The sequence below is a fragment of the Cordyceps fumosorosea genome (assembly GCF_001636725.1).
Source record: "Cordyceps fumosorosea ARSEF 2679 chromosome Unknown scaffold_15, whole genome shotgun sequence".
Lineage (NCBI taxonomy): Eukaryota > Fungi > Ascomycota > Sordariomycetes > Hypocreales > Cordycipitaceae > Cordyceps > Cordyceps fumosorosea.
The window spans coordinates 292,948-312,625 of NW_017387315.1; the positions used below are offsets into that span (position 1 = coordinate 292,948).

General features: G+C 54.3%; 7 protein-coding genes across 7 annotated transcripts; 3 read left to right on the forward strand and 4 right to left on the reverse strand.

The window, feature by feature from the left end:
• Positions 1 to 1,409: 1,409 nt before the first annotated feature.
• On the forward strand, positions 1,410 to 2,325 carry ISF_06022 (SH3 domain protein; the record flags this gene model as incomplete). The annotated part of the gene is made up of 2 exons (XM_018849626.1): positions 1,410 to 1,472; positions 1,585 to 2,325. The coding sequence occupies 2 exons, from the start codon at positions 1,410 to 1,412 to the stop codon at positions 2,323 to 2,325; spliced, it is 804 nt and encodes a 267-aa protein (XP_018703124.1).
• Positions 2,326 to 3,073: 748 nt separating this feature from the next.
• ISF_06023 (Major facilitator superfamily transporter) lies at positions 3,074 to 4,930 on the reverse strand (the record flags this gene model as incomplete). The annotated part of the gene is made up of 3 exons (XM_018849627.1): positions 3,074 to 3,343; positions 3,596 to 4,786; positions 4,841 to 4,930. 3 exons carry the CDS (start codon positions 4,928 to 4,930, stop codon positions 3,074 to 3,076), a joined length of 1,551 nt encoding a protein of 516 aa, XP_018703125.1.
• Positions 4,931 to 8,092: 3,162 nt separating this feature from the next.
• On the reverse strand, positions 8,093 to 8,848 carry ISF_06024 (aminoglycoside phosphotransferase; the record flags this gene model as incomplete). Its single annotated transcript, XM_018849628.1, has 1 exon — positions 8,093 to 8,848. One exon carries the CDS (start codon positions 8,846 to 8,848, stop codon positions 8,093 to 8,095), a length of 756 nt encoding a protein of 251 aa, XP_018703126.1.
• A 577-nt stretch (positions 8,849 to 9,425) lies between these two features.
• ISF_06025 (Metallopeptidase, catalytic domain protein) lies at positions 9,426 to 10,328 on the reverse strand (the record flags this gene model as incomplete). Its single annotated transcript, XM_018849629.1, has 1 exon — positions 9,426 to 10,328. The coding sequence occupies one exon, from the start codon at positions 10,326 to 10,328 to the stop codon at positions 9,426 to 9,428; it is 903 nt and encodes a 300-aa protein (XP_018703127.1).
• Positions 10,329 to 11,846: 1,518 nt separating this feature from the next.
• ISF_06026 (glucan 1,3-beta-glucosidase precursor) lies at positions 11,847 to 13,204 on the reverse strand (the record flags this gene model as incomplete). Its single annotated transcript, XM_018849630.1, has 2 exons — positions 11,847 to 12,967; positions 13,030 to 13,204. 2 exons carry the CDS (start codon positions 13,202 to 13,204, stop codon positions 11,847 to 11,849), a joined length of 1,296 nt encoding a protein of 431 aa, XP_018703128.1.
• Positions 13,205 to 14,448: 1,244 nt separating this feature from the next.
• Positions 14,449 to 14,773, forward strand: ISF_06027 (hypothetical protein; the record flags this gene model as incomplete). The annotated part of the gene is made up of 2 exons (XM_018849631.1): positions 14,449 to 14,533; positions 14,604 to 14,773. The coding sequence occupies 2 exons, from the start codon at positions 14,449 to 14,451 to the stop codon at positions 14,771 to 14,773; spliced, it is 255 nt and encodes an 84-aa protein (XP_018703129.1).
• Positions 14,774 to 16,000: 1,227 nt separating this feature from the next.
• Positions 16,001 to 18,580, forward strand: ISF_06028 (Protein kinase-like domain protein; the record flags this gene model as incomplete). Its single annotated transcript, XM_018849632.1, has 7 exons — positions 16,001 to 16,308; positions 16,363 to 17,242; positions 17,611 to 17,854; positions 17,915 to 18,092; positions 18,144 to 18,189; positions 18,240 to 18,345; positions 18,399 to 18,580. The coding sequence occupies 7 exons, from the start codon at positions 16,001 to 16,003 to the stop codon at positions 18,578 to 18,580; spliced, it is 1,944 nt and encodes a 647-aa protein (XP_018703130.1).
• Positions 18,581 to 19,678: the final 1,098 nt, after the last annotated feature.

A 19,678-nucleotide genomic window follows, 5' to 3' on the forward strand; every position in this document is an offset into this window, starting at 1 on the left:
CATGCTGATATTTATTAAAAGCACTTACTTTCAATGCAAGTGGATTGGAGAACATTACCCCGGGGGCCAACCTATCACCTGGTGACCCTCGGCGACCTTCTCCACGACGGCCGCTATCGGTGAAGGGCCTTTTCCCACCTCCCGGCTTGTACGGGCTGAGGCGGGCTGAGACACTACTGTTGTGTAACCGGAAAAAGCCCATTTGACAATGCCTCAAGTATACAAGATAGAACGTGCCATTGTTACTGGGAGCCGTTAAGGTTCAAACCAGGAACCCTTCTTCAGTCTCATCACCCTGTGCTTTCCGTCGAGACTGAGTGTTACTTGGCAGAGTTACATACGACGGCTCTGACAGGATAGATAAATACATGGTTCCGGCATCTATGAGACCCAATGCTAAGGCTACGGTTGAAGAGCTTCCGCAGTTCAATCCCGTGAATGCTGGGGTTCCTGGCGCACCGACAAGCAGCTTGCGAACCCAAGAGCGGTGCTTATGAAGACTGCAGCCATCTGCTGCAGCCCCTCTAAAGCCCCTCCTATCGGATGTACTGTTGAAGCATGAAATAATTCCTCCACGTACATAGGGTCGGACGGGGCGGTCTGTGTCGGGAGGGCAGCAAGCCATTGCCCCCCCCCCCGCAGATGGCCGGGGAGGGCGTATGAGATACAGCAAAGATTTAAATTGGAGAGAGAAGAGGCCGAAAGTTCAGGAGGAGGTTGTGCAGAGCTTTAAGAGCTTCAACGGAGCGGTCTCCGGGTGCCGGGTGCCATGGCCGAGACATTGCCAGATCCATGGTTTCATGACATTGGAACAAATACATTTAGGGCCTGAAAATGATAACTAAAGCCTTTGATAATCTACGAGCACTCCCAATCCTATCCAATTTTTCCGTTTTTTGCTCCCATTTGACGTTTGTGTTTAATTTCTCCACTGAATGGATGGTCCTCTCTTGCTGTTGGCTACCCCCCAAACCGCGGTAGAGAGCAACGCAGTTTGCGCATGAGGCCCTACCAACGCAACATTCAATAAATGTGCACTCAAACACCAAGGAAAAACATTATTCCCATGCATCTTCAGTGACGAGGCGCGGACAACCGCCACTCCTCTCCGACGACACATCAGCCGTCCTGCCAAGATGCACTGCCACAGGCACATCGCCACACGGCCGGCTGGCCCGCGCGCCGCGCACAATGAACTCCCCACTAGTCCGTTTCTAATTTCGACCTAGACGGTCATCGAAACCATCAAGCCTCCAGCCTCTTCCATCTTCTTGTATTCTTCATTGTTGCAAGCCTGCTTTCGATCTTCGCAGCCCACGACTTCACATTTTACCGCCCGGGATCCTCCAAAGTCAAAGGCCTAGCCAACACTGTCCTCACGCATTGGCCGCGCAGGCTACCCCGCCAAGATGGTCTCCCCTGACCGCGCAACAATCATGGAGACCAACCGGTCGCTCCGAAATATAAAGACTGTATGAACAGCCCGCCTGAAACTTGCTATGTCATGCCTGCGCTGTTTTCTCGCAAGGAATGAAGGAAATGAAGGACGTTCGTGTTCGCTAACAACTGGCTGTGATGTTATAGGAGCTTGAGAACTTGCTCGAAAAGGGCGTCATCGACGAAAACGTCTTCGACTCCATCACCGGCTCCCTGCCGCCCGAATCATCCCTATCCGGGCCCCTACGCACGACCGCAAACTCCGGCGATGCCGCGGCGTCGTCCAGCCCGGCGCCCGCGACCCGCGACCACGCGTCCCCGCCGACGCAGGGCTTCCAGAACATGAACCTCAACAATTCGCCGTCACCCGCACCCCCATCCTACAACAACACGCCCGCGCCGGGGGTGCCCCCCCGCGGAGCCACTCCCGGCCGGCCCGTCATCGCGCACGCGCGGGCACTCTACCGCTACGGCGCGACGGACGCGCGCGACCTCAGCTTCGAGAAGGACGATCACGTCGCCGTCTACGAGTACATGAACGACGACTGGTGGATGGGCATGAACCAGCGCACCGGCCAGGAGGGCATCTTCCCGCGGAGCTACGTCCTGCCCGAACAGGACTACAAGGCGCCACCCGGAGGCTACGGCCCGCCGCAGCCGCAGTACGGTTACCCGACGGGCCCGCCGCAGCAGCAGAACCCGTACAACGCCAGCGTGCCCCCGATGGCGGTGGCCGAGGGCGGCGGCCAGCAGCAGCAGGAGGGGGGTGCTGGTGTTGGCGGCAAGGGGGGCGAGTACGGCAAGAAGTTTGGTAAGAAGCTGGGCAATGCGGCGATTTTTGGTGCGGGCGCGGCGATTGGTGGCAACATTGTCAATAGCATATTTTAGACGATATGCGGGCATATCACAAATTTCTGTTTTCTGTTTGGCAACTTTACGTTCCGCCGCCGCACGGGGGTCGACCAAGTCTCTCGCTGCGCTGTAGACTGATCTCGAAATGTACCAATGTGAGGAGTGGATGACGGCCGTTTTATATGAATGATGAAATGAGACTCTTGAATAAACTCCCAAGGTCTGCGATTTTGGTTCAAACTTGCTCTGCTATGTTACATCTGTGGGTTCGCACCGTTGTGGTCAAAGATGAAACCTGTGTCCTGGAGTTCAGGAACGAAACGAGGGGCGGGACCAAGTATGCCGTGGAGAGTCATGGCATCTGCAATTAATCGTGCTGTTCATCTGTCTAAGGGCGAGGCTGATGTAGGAGCATCGAGTAATGGGAATAACCAAGTGGCAACCTCATTATATGCTACTATGCTGGCCTCCTTATGCACCTCTATGCCCATAGCCCGATGGAGGTCCTTAATTAAAATACTCCAGACTGGCGATATAGCATTGTATGGGGCCTTTACTAAGGATCATGTTGATTATGATATCAAAATCGTATTTTTGATGGGTATTATTGTAGATAGTGTAGATGCTAATTATGCGCCGGCCTCTTGCATTCCTCTGCCACGGCCCTCCGCGCTCTTTCGGAGGCCGTTATTATAGTACAATTTTTACAAGTCGATTCGATCTTATCGCGCAATACACTGTGTCCAGCACAGAAGTCATTCTTTCAATTTGTGGTGCCACCCGCTCACCGTTCAACCATGATCTTTTTTAACGTAGCCGGGGGCGTTGCCTCGAGCGAGTACTCTCTGTACTTGGAGGCCGTTAGGATGCGACCTCGGCGGCCCCATATTAGCAGCGGGATGGGGATGAGCAGCACGACGGATGCCGCAACCGAGGTGAAGACGAAGACGCAGTTGAGTCTGGTGGCAGCAAGTTGGGGCATGATGCCGATCCATAGGATGATAGCTAGGACGTTGCGGAAGAAGACGATACCGACCATGGCATCACCAATCATCTAGAATACGTTAGCGACACGATTCCGAGATGTTTCCCGTCTTGGAACTTACGTTGTGATAGCAGTCGGTCACGTAGGTTAGACTTGTTTCTTGGCACACACCATATCCAAATGAAAACAGGATATAGCTAATGACTAAGACCGGAATTGGTGCTTTCTTTGAGTGCAAAAAAGTCAGCCACATGTACTGAGAGGACTAAAAGTTGTCTCATCGACAACGTTTGTAGTAGGTGTCAAGTGGGAAAGACTTACATCACCAATACCGATTCCGAACATGAGGATACCTGCCGCGACGAAGGCGCCGCCAAAGAGAGCGAACCACAATCGCATCTCAGGCTCGTACATGCCGCCGCTACGTCGGGCCCTGGCTATGACCCAGTAGTCGCTGAGCGGCGGCACGACGAGGGTGCCGAGGAAGTGGCCGAGCAGGGGCCCGAGGTCGAGCAGCGCGAGCCCACGGCGGTCGAGGTTATAGGGCGCCTTGGTCATCTGCGTCTGCAGGACCTGGCTGAAGAGCGAGAGCCAGGCCATGAGGAATCCGTACGTCAGCGCGGCGTAGACGACGCCGGGAAACGTGCCGAGAATGACGAACGCGGACAGGAATCGCCGGCGGATCGGCCGCCCGGTCGGGGTGACGAAGGCGAAGCGCTGGCGCAGCGGCCGCGGACCGGGCGGCAGGTCCAGGGTTACGCCGCCGCCGGCGCGACGCGCGACATTGACCAGGTCGTGCATGTTATGCTCGTCCACCGCCGGGGTGCCCGGCTCCGAGTCGCCGCCGTACGACACGCGGCGGTTGTAAAACGTGCTCTGCACGCGAGCCTCCTCCTCCTCCCGCGTCTTGGCAGCCACCTGGTTGTCTATGTTGGGCACAAACGTCGACTCCTCCGCGCCGAGCAGCACCAGCACCGCCGTCGCGCCAAACGCGGCCGCCATCGACGTCGGCATCCAGCGCCACTCGTGCCCGTGGCGGTCCTCCACCTCGGCGGCCAGGATCGGCCCGACGAACGACCCCAGGCCCTGCGCAAAGACGGCGAGGCCGTAGGCGGTGGCCAGCTGGTGGGTGAAGAAGAGGTCCGCGATGGTCATGGGGACGAGCGCCTGGGCGACGACGGCGCCGGCGCCGGCGAGCGCGTTGGCGGCGCGGTACTCCCAGGCTTGCTGGACGCGGGCGGTCCAGGCGGCGGCGGCGAGCTGCAGCAGGAGCGAGGCGATGTAGACGGGCCGCCGGCCGTACTTGTAGCCGAGCGGGATGAAGACGATGGCGGCAAAGGCCATGCCGATGTAGCGGAAGGAGGTGGACACGGCGAGCTGGGAGGCGTCCATGGAGAGCTCGGCGGCGAGGTTGGGGTTGCGGAGGAGTGAGAGGTCGACCCAGGCAAAGGTGACGGCGACGTAGATGAGGATGGTGCCGAGATGGAGGGCCTTGCGGCGTCGGGACCAGTTCTGCGAGGGGGGTCAGTGATGCGAGGATGATACAGGCGGCGGCGGCGAGCTTACGAGAGGGTCGTCATAGTCGTCGGTCGGCTTCGGGTGCGAGATGATGCGACCGTTTTGGCTGATCAGATTGACCGACCCGGGAGGCGTCATCTTGTATCGTCAGCCGTGACCGAAGCTGCGATGTTGGCTTTGCGTGTTATACGGTCGGTCAATAACGTATTATACGCGATGCTGTGGGATGGACATCGACATGTTCAAGAACGAGTTGGGGAAAAAAAGCAAAGAGGAGACAAAAGAGGGACAGTCATCAGTTATATCAGCGTCACCAACTGGGAGATCAGGGTTTCATCTTGTTTTAGATCGCGGGATGGGGGCAGCATGGACTGAGTTCCTGCACGCATGCACCTGTCGTCTCACGAGTGGCGCGGCCGGCCGGCCACGGCCCTTTTTTTTTTGTCTTCGGACGAGAAGAGGCATTAATAACAGGTACAAAAGCTTCCTTATCCAATACAGGACAGGGACGCAATGCTTCCATTTCTTGGAAGCCGACGTACATCACCAACCACTTGTCTCAAGGCTTCTTTTGCTCTCCTGAACGAAGCACAGCCTGAGTTGAAGTTGAACAATCTGCAGCGCACAGAGACGTAATTAGAACTACCTGGCCCTTCGGTAGGAAAATTTCCGTAAATTCCGCATTGGGACAGGCTTCTTCTAGAAACGTGTCGTACGTAGGCTGGGGCGGTTACTGTCGCGGCATCCCTGCTTACTGGGGTGGGAGGACGATACCCCGGTCTGTTGGTTCTTTCTTCCTTGCCCTCTCCTTTTGTCACAAAGCAACTCATCCTGTCAGCCTCTTACAATCGATTCGAGCAGGCTGTCAGAGGATGCACTCCCTCCGGCATCGATGCCGCTCGCGGCCATGCGATCCCGTCCCCGTCCTCGCTGCAAAGAGGCCCGAGAGCGTGGGACTCTGCAAAGCGCTGATTACAGCCCACTCAGCGTCGCTTGGACGTTTCAGAATTCATGTCAACAATTTGGCCCTGATAGGAGGGTGATGAAATCAATCGCGACTTATTTTGCTCAATCGGCCCAATCGAACAGAGGTGATTTACCAGTAATCTTGTCCTGATATCCAGCGGGACATACGAAGTACGAATAGAGACGGGAGCATATTTTTCGTTACCTGTCATCCTCTTCTTAGCCTGGACGGATGGCATGACTTTATCATTTTAGTGCACCGGCTTGACACAACGGCTTGACACAAGGAGCGAATTCGTCATGCTGCAAAGTCTGCTTTTCGTATTGGCAATCAGGAGTAGCCAGGAACTACAGCGGCAGGCTAGCCGAGGAGTCGGGACAAATTTACATCTCCTGCCTTCTCTCACGGTTATCCGTACAGTCAACGTTGTTGGTAGAGTTTGCCCTTCAAACATGGGCAGTATGGGACCAACAAGAAGCAAATGTTAGATCCTTTAGAGACCAGCCGTCAGTTACTTGTGTCGGTTCGGCCTAGCTTCAGCCATTCCCGGCCACGAAAAATGACGAGGCTGATTTATCTCATTCTTCTTTCTCTTTCTATCTTCCGCTTTCGGATAATTTCCCCATATTCACTCATGCTGACAAGCACAAAGCTACCTCCCCGTGAAGCCTCTCGTCGGTCTCGATCTGGCCAAATGCCAAGCGCCCGTGAGCCCGCGTTTCAGAATCGCATCTTCTCCGGTTTTATCTCGGCGCAAGCGAGGGATAAGGCGGCTCATAAGCTCAATGCTGGCCGTGTGTAGGAAAATACTGCTCATTTCAGTGGCTGGCAGGCTGCCGCACTGACACGACAAGGACAAGGCCGCGAGGGGCGAGGCTGTTGATGATGGTGCCCCCACGTGGGTGTTGGTTTCGGCCAGGTCCGGTCTTTTTGTCTGTCAACTTTGACCAGTCCGTTCATACATTGTAGTTATTGTTTGAGATTCTCTCATCGGATCCTTGCCGAATAAAAAGTCGGGGTTGTCTTTTTCCGCTTGACGCTGTGTCTTGACCGGACTGCCATGTCAACAATGACACGGTAGTCCACCACGAGATCCCGACGGGACGGGACGGAGGTGCAGCAGGAAACCCTCCGTGGTCACCTTACTCCGAACTCGCTTTCCAACTTTCTGCTTTCGTGGAGGGCGCAAAGCGCAGTCCGGCAAGGTCGCTCAGCAATGCATCGAAGCCCGACCGACAGACAGACAGCCAGGCACTTGGCAGCGCAGCTTTCCTGCCGCAGCTGATTTTGAGTTTTCTTTTGCGCATTCGAGACTTGAAACGTGCTAAAAGAACATCATTGGACCAATTTTAGCATGCAGTGATCGGCCGTAAGTTGCAGCCCTTTACGGCTTCTCGGCGGGCGACCGAGGAAACAGGAAGGCCGCTGATCGGACAAGGCCCGCGATGGTGTCTTCTTGGCCTTTTTGCTCAGGCGTGAAACAAGGAGGGAACTTTAGAGGCCAATAAAACTCACGATATCAAAGGTCTGCCAACGGGTGCATGACCGAACGGCTGCCTCTCGACTGCCCGTCACTATGCTGCAAACCGTGGTCGTCACCGACGTTCCATATTTTGCGGAAGAATAGCGCAACTTGGAACTAGATCTACCGAATAACTCGGTCTTTTAATTTGTTACTCAATCACTTGTAAGACTGCCTTGCACTGGTTTACACTGGTTCACTTGCACCAGCACCTACAGGCGTGGCGCTTCCCAGCTCCTCGGCGCGAATCGGCGGGCGGATCGGAGCATCAGCCAGCGACTGACTGCATGAGAGTAGACTCTGAAACTACGTTACATACGTCATCCGAGAGGCTTGTAGACATTAATCGAGCGTATGCAAAATAAGATTTCTTGGCGACGGCCTGGGCAACGGCTGATCTCTAATGCTCGTCACGTTGGACGGCCTGACAAGAAGATGAGAGGCCTACCGCGCGTCTGGACCAAAGAATGAGAAGAAAATAAGTGATAGAACAACTGGTACATCAATTTTTACATCATGATCTTATCCATGCCGAGTTTCTCCGCAGGCTCGGTAGGCGCATCATGCTGGAGCTGACAACTGGAGCGACCCTAGACTCTTACTCACAGTCGTCTGTTGTTATACAGGACTACTTTACCTTAAGTTTATTGAGCTTGCTAGAACTAAAAGAAAACGCAAAATCTTCATGCGCTGGCCATCCCTGACAGTTGTTTCTATCTAACATCCATTCCTTCGCATATGTTGGCGAACCTCGATGGCCAGCCATGAGTACCTAAGCAATCGTCCATCTTCTTCACACCGCATGCTCATTCTATCTTAAACATGGATTTCGCACACAGTTCCTCAAGTCACCTGGCCGAAGCCCAAAAAACGCCAAGTCGCGCGCCAGCACGCTCCTCTGCATCGCCTGCCTCTCCTCCCAGCCAAGCGCCGTCCACAGCGCGAGCTCAAAGCAGTGCGGGAAGAAGCCCGCCTGCTCCCACCCCGTGACCGCCACGATCTTGAACGTCTCTGGGTGGATCCAGACGTTCTTCGGCTCCAGGTCGTTGTGGCAGAACACAAAGACCTCGCCGCCGCCGTCCGCCGACGCCGGCCGCTCCCACGCGCGGTCGTCCCGGCGGTAGACGCGCCGCGGCGGGACCAGCGGTAGGTGCCGGCCGGCGCTGCCGACCTGTGCACGCTGCAGCCGCTGCAGCTGCGGGATGATGAACCGGCGCATCTGCTGCTCGACGGCGGCGACGGCGGTCGTCCGGGTGGGTGGCGGGCAGGCGTCGAGCTGGGTGGCGTCGCGGACGCGGCGCGAGGCGAAGTGCAGCAGGCCGTCGCGGGAATACAGCTGGCCCTCCGGCACGGGGATGGTGGTGTGCTGCCGGATGAAGGTGGTCGCGGCGTGCTCGTTGCGGAGGCGCTCCGTGTCCCATAGCGGGCGGATGACCTGCCCGTCTACGTCGACGGGGAGCTCGCTGGTGCTGAGCTGCCGCTTGACGAACCAGTCCTTTCCGAGCTGAAAGTGGCGCTCATAGTTGCTAGCCGCCCAGATGATATCTTTAGGGTTATCCAGCTGCATGGTAGATTACTTACGAGTCTGTAGCTTGATTACAGCAACGCTTGCATCGAACTGTTTTGCATCGACCTGGAAGATGAGGTTGCCGCATATTTATACGGCGGCGTATCGAGTGCGTGAATCAATGTTACTCAACTTCCCGGCAGTCTGATGGACTTCATTCAAGGTACGTGCAGATTGTCCTACATGATTACGCTTCGAATACATGCGTTGAGCAAAGCTGAATTTAGGAATTCGACGCTGCCGAGCCAGTACGTCATGTCCACGGGAGTCCGTTCAATCCTATCCTAGGAACAGTCAAGGTGACGATATACAGACCCTCAACTATGTACGAATTCTGGGTAAATTTTAAGAATTAAATCATGCTCACAGCTTACACCTGTTATTACTTTCCTGCAACCCCTATGCGGGAACTGCGATTCACGTTGGGCATGCTTGTACCACTCATCATCACATTGTGCGCCTGTATCACTAAACTCTTCTCTCATTGAATAATTTCTTTTCCTACCTCTAGACTGTGACAGAGTATGCCCCGTATTTACCCAACATTTCCCAACATTTCTCGAACAACACCCTCCAATTAGTACCGAACCGAAAGGATCGGTCCGAACGGGACCGGCTCGATCCTCGTCAGGCCCTCGCCCACCGGCTCCGCCCTCGCCACCAGGCGCGTCCTCGCCGAGTCCGCCTTTGGCACCGACGGGCTGTTCTCCAGCCTGTGCGTGCACTCACCCCCGGGAATGATGATGTTCCCAATATACGTCTCCAGCGTCGTGTACGCGTTTCGAATCGCCTGCGCATTCGGCTGGATCTTACCAATCCCGCCCTCCACGTTCTTATCATACACCGACACCACCGTCTCCTGCGCAAAGTTTTCCTGCTGCGACGTCCGCCCATAATCATCCGTCACCGCCGTGTCCTTATGGTAGGCGTCCGTCCAGGCCTTGCCGTTGCTAAACGGCACGCCCAGCTTCGGGTCGAACGCGTGCGAGTCCAGCGAGTGGCCCGTCTCGTGGATGAACACGGTAATCTCGCAGTCGCCGTTCATCTGAATATTGTCCCCCGCGCTGCCCGCCGAGCGCTGGCCCGGCAGCGCGATGATGTGCCGGATGAACTGCCGCATGCGCACCGGCAGCCGCCCAAACAGCTCCGTCATGTCCGTCTTGCTCAGCGGCGAGTCCTTGTGCCGGCAAAACACCCACGGCTGCGCCTTGCAGTCGTCGTAGTGGATGTCAAAGGCGGAGACGTCGAGCGGAGAGAAGCCGGCGCCCTGGGCGAGGGTTTTGCAGTCGCGGGGCAGGTGGTCCGCGTCCCAGTCGGTGGTGGTGTGCGCGGCGATGGGGAGCGAGGACATAAGGTCCGGGCCGAGACTGCCGAGGCCGCCGTTGGGGAAGGGCGGCTTGATGACGGGCTTGTCGAGCGTGGCGGCCGCCGCGGGGAGGAGGGCCGCGGCGGCGAGGGAGGTGATGACAGAGGAGTGCATGCTGAAGTGTCGAGTTGCTTGTCCGATATTGAGATTGGATGGCAACAGAGAGGTCCTGCCGACGACGTTCGTGGCAAAGACCTCTTTATACCTAGCATTCTCAGCATCGCATCCTTGTCTCCTGCCAGGATGCCATTCGGCGTTGCCACGAAACCAACTATTTTGGGATCAGCCTAGTTGTGAGGTTGTCAGCCTTAATAACCCCGGGAGTTACTCAATCGGGTAGGTAGTAGTGTCGCTCGTCATGGAAGTATCACCGAGTGCATTTGAGCTAGGACAAGCCAGTTGTCTAACTGGGAAAGAGTAGCTGGGATGCAGAAAATAAATCCGTAACGGTAGAGGCAGTAGAGTCAGTCTGGTTGACCATAGTTGTCGCTTCTCATCTTTAGTGGTGGTCTGTCTGATCCGTCGATATTTACACAACAGTTTAGTGCGGGAGGCAGAGAACTCCTTTCCGAGCCGCTGAATTAATTTGTTTCACACAAGGCCCAAGAAAACAGTTCCGAGAAGATTTTCAAAGCAAAATAGTAATACAAAGCCTCAGTTCATCGATGCGTGTCAGTTAGCAGTTGTCTCTCACTATGTATGTACATACATATGTGGCAGCTGGTGGCGTCATTTAGCTTATTAGCCGATCGGTCTCGCTGTAACCTAGGCCGCCCATGACAACCAGTCCGATTACATATCATATTTTCGCAATACTTTTTTACAAAATTGGGCAGCGCAACTTTATATTAAGAGAATTTGGAACACATGAAAATCAGATGCTTTCTACCTCATGTACAATTTCTTCCCTCAACCATGCGTGAAGAAGCTTGGAGCATAGTATAGTCAAGTATGCCTTGCCCCGCCACGGGACTTATTAAGATTGCTGACAGTGAAGCACCAGCCACTAACTATTTGTTACCATCCCAGATTAGAAAAAAAGGAAAAACGATCGACCACTTAAAGGCTGCTAAGCACAAGCTTGGTCAGTTCCTTGAAACGCTTCGTGGGGGTTGTCATCGAGTGGATGACGGTGCCCTGCAGAGCCAAGGCAAATGACTTGAGGATATGCCCGATGACGAAATGTGACCTGCCCGGATAACAAGAAGAGATAGATAACCAGAGTATGACTTAGACCATGAATGAAATATCAAACTTGAGAGAATAGTAAGATCAAGGCAGGTGCCCGACCTGCCCAGGGGGGATAGAACCCCCGTCGTTACAGACTACCCGTTTTCCAAATCACCCCTCAAGATACAATGATATTACAGTCGCATGTAAAAAAGAAAAAGGCTGGAAATAATTCCTTAAAGGGAGCAAATAAAAATGCTATGAGTCGAATCTTTTTTTTGTCGAGTGATGAAAGAAACATTCGAATCACCTCTCGCCAAATTGGGACTCGGCGGTGCACCTCAAGCTCCTCGCCGAATGCTGAATTTCCTTTACATTCTAGCCAAGAACTGAGATCATTCATGCGCATCATTTGTTCATCTCGAAAAATATGTAGAATATATACAGCTCTTCTTTGGCTCTCTACCTGAAAGCCGAGCAGACGTCCTGGTAGACATTGTGCTCCAAGGCCGCAGCATCCGTGGGAACGTACTTGAGGTACGTCGCGTAGGAGTACGTCCAGCGCGGGTCGTTGAGCTCCGTCTTCCAGGTCCAGAACACCCATCCGGACATTCCCGGCTTCTCATAGAGCTGCTGCTGGGCGGTGAACCACTTCTTGAAGAAGTCGGCGTCGTGCCAGTCGACGTTGGACGTCATGCTCCATTCACCCGTGATGTCAAAGTCCTCGCCGCCAACCACACGCGAGTCGGTACACGCGCGGTGCATCAGCTGATACTTGTCGCCGCGCTGGCTGTCCGGGAAGCCGAAGCTGACGTAGTTGTGGTCGTCAAAGCCGATGCGCGCGTCCGCCTTCACCGCGCCTGCATCCCGCGCGCTACCCGCGTCCCACTTGGCCGACATGTACTGGACGTGCAGCTTCTTGTCGTCCGGCACGCCGAGCTCCGCCTCCACGTCACGTACCGCCTTGAGCGCGGCCGGGTAGTACCTCTGCACCATGCCGGGGTCCTCGCCGGGCGCCGGGTAGCGGTTGTTGGCGTCGTGGCGCGAGACGGGCTCGTTGAGGACCTCGATCATGCCGACGGAGCGGTAGGCGTCGTTGGTGTGGACGCGGCGGGCCATCCAGGCCATCCACTTGGCCGCGCGTCCAAAGTTGTAGTCGTTGAAGAAGCCGGCCGGGTGGTTGTCCTGGCCGGTGAAGACGTCCTCCTGCTGGCCGCCGGGCGCGCCGTGGAAGTCGAGGATCACGTAGAGGCCGAGGTCGGCGGCCTTGGCGACGACCTTGTCGAGGTAGGGCAGCATGCGGTTGCCGTCGGCAAAGGGCTCGCTGGCTTTGTCGACGATGTCGACGTAGGACCAGTAGCCGATGGGGATGCGGATCGTGTTGAGGCCGACGTCGTGCACCGACTGCACCGTGTCGGCGTTGATCCAGTCCCGCCAGTGGTTCTCGAACCGCTGGTTTCCGGCCTCCCGGTTGCTGCCGGAGTAGTGGTCCTTCATGCAGTCGAACTCGGACGCGGAGCCGGCGCACCCCATGACGTTGTCCCATTCGTTGGTCATCATCCAGCGCTCGCCTATAAGCCAGCCTGTACGCCTCGAACTGTCAGCGTTGCACCAGATAGCGCTCGAATTTTGGCCCTGGACTTACCACCGAAGTTGACGCCGCGGATCTTGTTGATTCCGCTTGGCAGGCCGGGCTTGAAGCGCTTTCCAAGCTTCTCAAAGCGAGCCGTCATGTTGAATGCAGCCAGGTCACCGTCCTCAGGCCGCCATGCCTGAGTGAGACTGGCGAGCAGCGCGGGGACAATCACGGAGAACTTCATCTTGTGTCGCAGAGACGATTGAAGACTTGTCGTAAGAAGACTGACTTACAGCGGTGGCATTGCTTTTTATATCCCCCTCTTACTGCGGCATTGTGCGCCGCGTCTTCCGTCATAGAGGCCGAATGAAGCACGACGCCAACGTGCAGCGGACGGCCCGATTACAGGGTGTGATGAGCATGCGAATAGACCAGCATTAGGAAGGTAACCGGCGGACGAGACGCAACGGGGTTGGTGGAAGTAATATTTTAGCATCAGCACTGAGCCAGGTATTTTTGTGGCCCAATTGCTGCGCTCTCACAGTCTCACGGCACCTGTGTGGATACGATAGCTTCGGGGGACATCGGCGATGCTGTGTTGATTAGATGGAAGAGATGGATAACTCCGCTGATTATAGGTGCGATGACGATGGGCTAGCTTAGTGTTGTGCTGGGGAAAATGCAAGTCGATGCTGTCGGTGATGGACCTCCTTCTCCGACAAGCAACTAGAACAGCCCGTCCCTATCCGCTTCACATTCCCCGTCGTACTGGTAGATGATGTAGGAGCGAGTCCCCAAAGGCACGTACCGCCATCGAGAACAATGCAACATTCCCCTCCAGACGCTAACTCCAACTCGTCACTATCACTCGACCCTGTGGATGGATGGATGGATGGGTCGATCTGGTTCAACGCTCCGCGTCTACCTACCTGTTTAGACACTCATCAGCACCCAGGTAATCCCGGGCTACTTACGCGGATGCACGATATCGGTTGCACAGCCTTGCAGGCTGATGAGGGGTGCAGGGTTACAGGGTCACCAGGCAATCTCGCAGGGCGAGTCAGCTCATGCATGCTGCCGCGAATACGCGAATGCAGGGAAATTAGCGACAGAGCCGAGGAAGGTCGTCATGGTAGAAAATGCTCCGTCATTCGAGCTTGCTGAAGAATGAGACATCACGCGTTGGGGCTGGCTGAGTATTTAAGCTTTTCGGTGCACACCGGCTGACCCCGACTCGTGTCAGGCCACAACCACACCAGAAGCAGGAGACAGTGGTTGTCAAACCACGCCATATCGGAATCCACAGGAGTCATGATGGAAATGGTTTTCTTCTGTCTTCTTCAGCAGAGTCTTATATAAACTGTATAAAAATGCAGCCCTCTGCAAATGGGTTGCCATTGCATTGGAAACACAGATTCAAATCAAATTGAAACGACGAAACACAGCTCTCAACCTCATCAATCAATCACATTTATTCCCACTTACAAAATGTCTGCCCCGTCAAAAGCAGCTACTAGCGCAATCTCGCGCAGCTACCCCAAGAGCCTTCCTATCCTGGTCGCTGGCACATCCGGTACGCACACCTCCTCTTCCCAACTTGCAGTGGAACGTTGAGTTATTGAATTGCTAACCGACGAATCTAGTTCTTATTGTCGGCGCCTATGTCAAGTCTCAGTTGGCCACTCAGTCCAACAATATGGATCGCTTCTTCTCCACATACAACACCCCCGAGAGTGAGGCCTCCCGGCGGAAAACCTTTGAAGGCTACCCCGACACTCGAACGAATATTCTCAATATACTGGGAACTAAATGAGCAAAATCCTTACGAGAGACGGAGATCAATTTGTCGATTCAGAGATTCACTCGGGTTGAGCCGACTGCCACATGAGCATAACAGGGACAAAGAAAGGGGGAGGGAGGGAGGGGGGCCAACTTAGAATACGCATCCATAATTTCTAAATAAATTAGCACGCACGCCAAAAATAGATAAAATTATAGAGCTCATATCCCTGGACGTATGTGATATGCACATTGCTCCTCCACTAATAAAATCTGCAAAAAAAGGGCCGGTTGTCATGACGGGAGCAACTCCGCAGTAGTCGGACAAAAGAACGTCTTCAGCGTGAACAAATGACACCTGTGAAACATTCCCCGCCTCGCACAATAACCCAGCCAGGCATTAACCGGGAGTTGCGGTCTGCAGGGCCTTCCTCATCCCTTGGATGCCAAGATCCGAGCGCGCCTCAGCGGTGCGTTTCCCGAGACAGTGGCGTACTACATGATATCATCCAAAGTGGTATATTGACGATTGGGTCAGGAATAATAATGGGCAAAGCCGAGATTTGGCACTGTGGTTGAGATGTGGTTTGGCCATGTTTGAATAGGATCGGGTTTCGTAATGTTCCCCTCATAATTCGCGTCGGAAACTCAGATCCGATCTCCAGAGTACGTTGGAGATGACGAACATGACCGAGACTCACAGCCAGGTGACAACCAACGACGACACATAACGCGACCTTGCGACGCAGTCAAAATTACCAGCCTCAGACACAAAAGGCAAGAAGAATCCATGTCGCCATCACAACGTTAAAATCACAATTTTGTGCTTCACTGGATACCCCTGTAAGTGATAACTGTGCCTGTCTCATATCTGGCATATGCATGGGGTCGGTGACCATCCCTTTTTGTACATCTATCTGCCGACCACGGCAAATCTACTTACCTTGCTCGTCATCCAATTTTATCGAATCACATGACTCAATATTTTACGGTCATATCCTATTGCCGCCGTTTTCTCCTTGGTTGTGGAAAGTGATGCTAGCCAGCCTCGCGCAATACATGCGCAAACCAAGTTTCCTGGTCTTGTTAGCCCTCTTTCCCTCCATACACGATCTAGTGGGGATAACGCGTGCCTTTTTTCCCCGAAGAGGTGTCTTAATCTGTTCATGGTAGCATCGTCCGATCTGCATCGCTCAGATTTCGTTTTATTTTGTGATATAAGCGGGGGTGCTCTCCTCTCATCGATTCTGCTGCAGCAAACATGGCGCCAGCAGCGTTGTCGCTCGACAACGGCGCCGTGGAAGAGAGCAGCTCTTGGAGGGCGGGATGCGAGCAGAGAAAGGAGGATTATATTCGATCCATCAATATACGGGACGTGTGCGCTCTCGCCTCTTACTATCACCACAACCAGCCTTGCACCGAGTTTCGGGAGCGCAAGCGCGGCAGTTACAATGTCTGCTACTTTATCGAGTTTCCGAATGACCACACGAGATGGGTTGTGCGGTTTCCGCTCACTCCGGTACTCCAAGACGCTCATCGGAAGCTGGACTGTGAAATTGCAACAATGGAGTAAGTACATCTCACTCTTAGATCCTGCCAACCTGGACACTGACCATGTACTAGATACGTCGCCTCGAAAACCTCCGTCCCTATTCCCCGCGTGCGCGCGCATGGCTACGCCGGTGAGCGCGGGCCAAGCAACCCCACGGGAAAGTGCTTCCTAATTCTTGACTACATCTCCGGGGAGCCGCTGAGTCAATGTCCGTTGGAAGACACGACCAGTGAGAATCGGGACAGATTTTACGCGGACCTAGCCAAGTTCTACTCGCAGATGCGCGGGCTAGAGTTCGACGCTGCCGGTGCGCTGGCCCTCGGCGCCGACGGCACATTCAGAATCACGGCTCCGCTGTCCATGGACATTGCCGCGATCGGCCTGCGCGGGACCGAGACTCACACACAGTTGCAAGCCACAAGCGCCATGGACAGATACGCGCGCCAGCTCTACTCGCTTCTGCTTCGTCGCGCGGCGGAGCCCATCCCGGAGATGGAGCTGCTGGATGTGCAGTACCTCGTCTTTGCGCTGCAAGATTTCGAAAATCGCCTGCACGACTTCACCTCCTTCACTCGCCGGCAGAAATTTGTCCTCGCCCACGGCGACTTGCAGCCGTCTAACATTATACTGGGCGAGGACTACAGCATCACGGGCATCATCGACTGGGAGTGGGCCGGCACGGTGCCTGCGCCATTCTTTGTGCCTCCCCTATGGCTTGGGAAGAATATCGCACCGGTTGCCAATGATGACGACTTTAAGGATTCTCTATCCAGGATTCACGCTGCCCTGGTGGCTAGTGGTTCGAGGCTTGCGACGGAGTGGCCAGCAGATATGCACTGTTCGGCAGAGTACTACATCCCTGCTGCGCTGTTAAATCAGCACTTTTTCATGACTGTCTACTATACACAGCTTTTTCCGCTATATTTTGGCGAGACGAAACAGCATATCAAGGTTCGACAATTTTTCCGTGACGATGGGCCGGACGGCATTCATAATCGCCAAGTGGGCAGTTTGTTGCGGGCGGCAGGGCGTTGGGATGTACTTAGATAACGCTGTCGCTTGCATGGACACGTTTCATCTAATTTAAATCAATTTTACTTTTATTTAATTCATCGCGAATACTCGCTATAATCGCTGCCATCTACAATTCTTAGACGAACTTGTAAGTGGCCCACTGCACGCACATCCACGGTGTGCAGCCTTTACGCACTGTACAATGCGCCACTAAAATTCAGAGGTGATCTAGCTTCGCACTGTACACCACTACCTAAAATTCTGCGCCGTACCAACTTCGAAACTCAACTGCATCGACATTACAGCCAGACAGCACCACGATGGCCAGCTTAAAAAGACGGGCCGAGGAGGCAGCTCCGGCAAAGGCGAATAAAAAGAAGCGCAAGAGCAAATTCCAGGCCGAAGACGAGTCGCTCGACACTGAGCTCGGCCTCAACACGCTCTTCTCACGGATGGACAATCAGCTACTGGCCGACTACCTGGCGCAAAAGATTGGCAGGTTCGGTACCGATCTGAGCCCCGTGGAAATATCAGATATTACCCTCTCCGGTCAGTGGCGGCTCAGTTGACGGGTTTGTACTTGGGTCGCACAGCTGACAGCAGACACAGCAAACGCCATCACAGACGCTACTGGATTCACAGAGCAAAGGACTCTGGAAAAGCTTCCGGATTTTCTAGCTCATTTTTGTAAGAACCCAGATAGCCTAGGCAAGGCATCGAAAAAATTGGGAACCCCTCATTCCATAATCGTCACGGGCGCTGGGCTGCGCGCTGCCGATATTGTCAGGTATGTACTTGCCTCATGATGGCACGTCCACTGTAGTAACACTCAAAGCAGAGCAGTCAGAAAGTTTGCTTCCAAGGAGATTGCAGTGGCCAAACTCGTGAGTTGCCATGTCTACTACACAGCCGACACATTTCTGACTAGTTCTAGTTTGCAAAGCACATGAAGGTCGATGAGCAGGTGGCGTTCCTCAAGAAGACGCGCGTGAGCATCACTGTAGGCACCCCTGCGCGTCTATCGGAGCTTATCGACAATGGTAACTATTCTTCGAACCATTTGCCTTCTTTCAAATAGCTAACCTAATCGTAGGTGCACTATCACTGGAGGGCCTGCATCGTGTTGTCGTCGACGCTTCCCACATTGACCAGAAGAAGCGCGGAGTCATGGACATGAAGGACACAATGATGCCGCTTGCCAAGTTCCTTTCTAAAAAAGAATTTCAGGATAGATATACTGACGAGGAGAAGCCCTTGTCGCTGTTGTTTTTCTAGATCTTATACCCGCCATTTGTTTATGTATTCGTCATAAAAAAGCACCATCTGAATTGCAGGCGCGTCAAAATGCAGCCGAAGACTCCCGCTGCAAACCATACTTGCTTGTGCCTCCCCTTGCAGATTTTCTTGTTTTTAGCGAGCCCTCGCATCGTTGCCGATAATTCCAGAGTTCTTGACCTTTCTATGCCTGCCCGCCTGGCCAGCCGCTGCCGGGCCGCCGGACGCCGCCTTCCTCACTACGGACGACCCCAGCAAACAGACTTGTTTACCTCCCTTTACCATCAGGGCTCCCCCTCTTCTCTTCTTCCATCATCACCGCTTCATCCACCTCTCATCGAGCAGCTCTACTCTTTTTTGGAAGCCATTCTTCTCCCTTTTTTGGATCCCGCATTCTCTCGCTTTAATACACTACTACTCGCCAACGGCATTTGTTACCTTCTGCCACGGAAAATGATGAAACGAGCATCTCTGTTTGCTGCTTTGCTACCCTAGCTGGGGCATTGTGGCCAAGCACCTTCAGCAGATTCTTCACGTGAGTGGCTCGGATGCTTTGGTTAATTTTGGTTGCTCTTGCTTACATTAGCAACAGAATGCGCCCGAGACTGCGCACAATCTCTTATGCAAGAGTATTCTACTACCGACATAACGAACATATGTAAAGACGTGGCGAAGCAAAGGGTAAGGTTCAATTCCAGCTATCGTGGTGCATAACGTCAACTAACTGTCTCTGAGTCTCTCTTTCTTTGCGTGTTCAGCTCATGCCAAGCACGACACTACGGCCCAGCGCTCGCCAGTGCCATCTTGGCGTGCTCTGATCGAGGAGCAAACATCAGCCCCCTTCTTCCAGTCGAGATTCGATCCGAGAAGATTGCTCGTCGCCAATTGTCACCAGACCCGGGTTTTTCTGATCCTCTCCCAACACCGGATAATATCCAAGAGTCTGTCGCTGGCCACAAGCTCACCCTTGCTCTTGAATGCAATGCTGGTCAGGATGGTGTTGTAACGGTTTCGCTATCGTCATCTCCCCCCACATTTGCTACCCATATTCCTCAAGCTCCTGGTTTTTCGGATGGCCGAATTGGCCCATCTGCTACT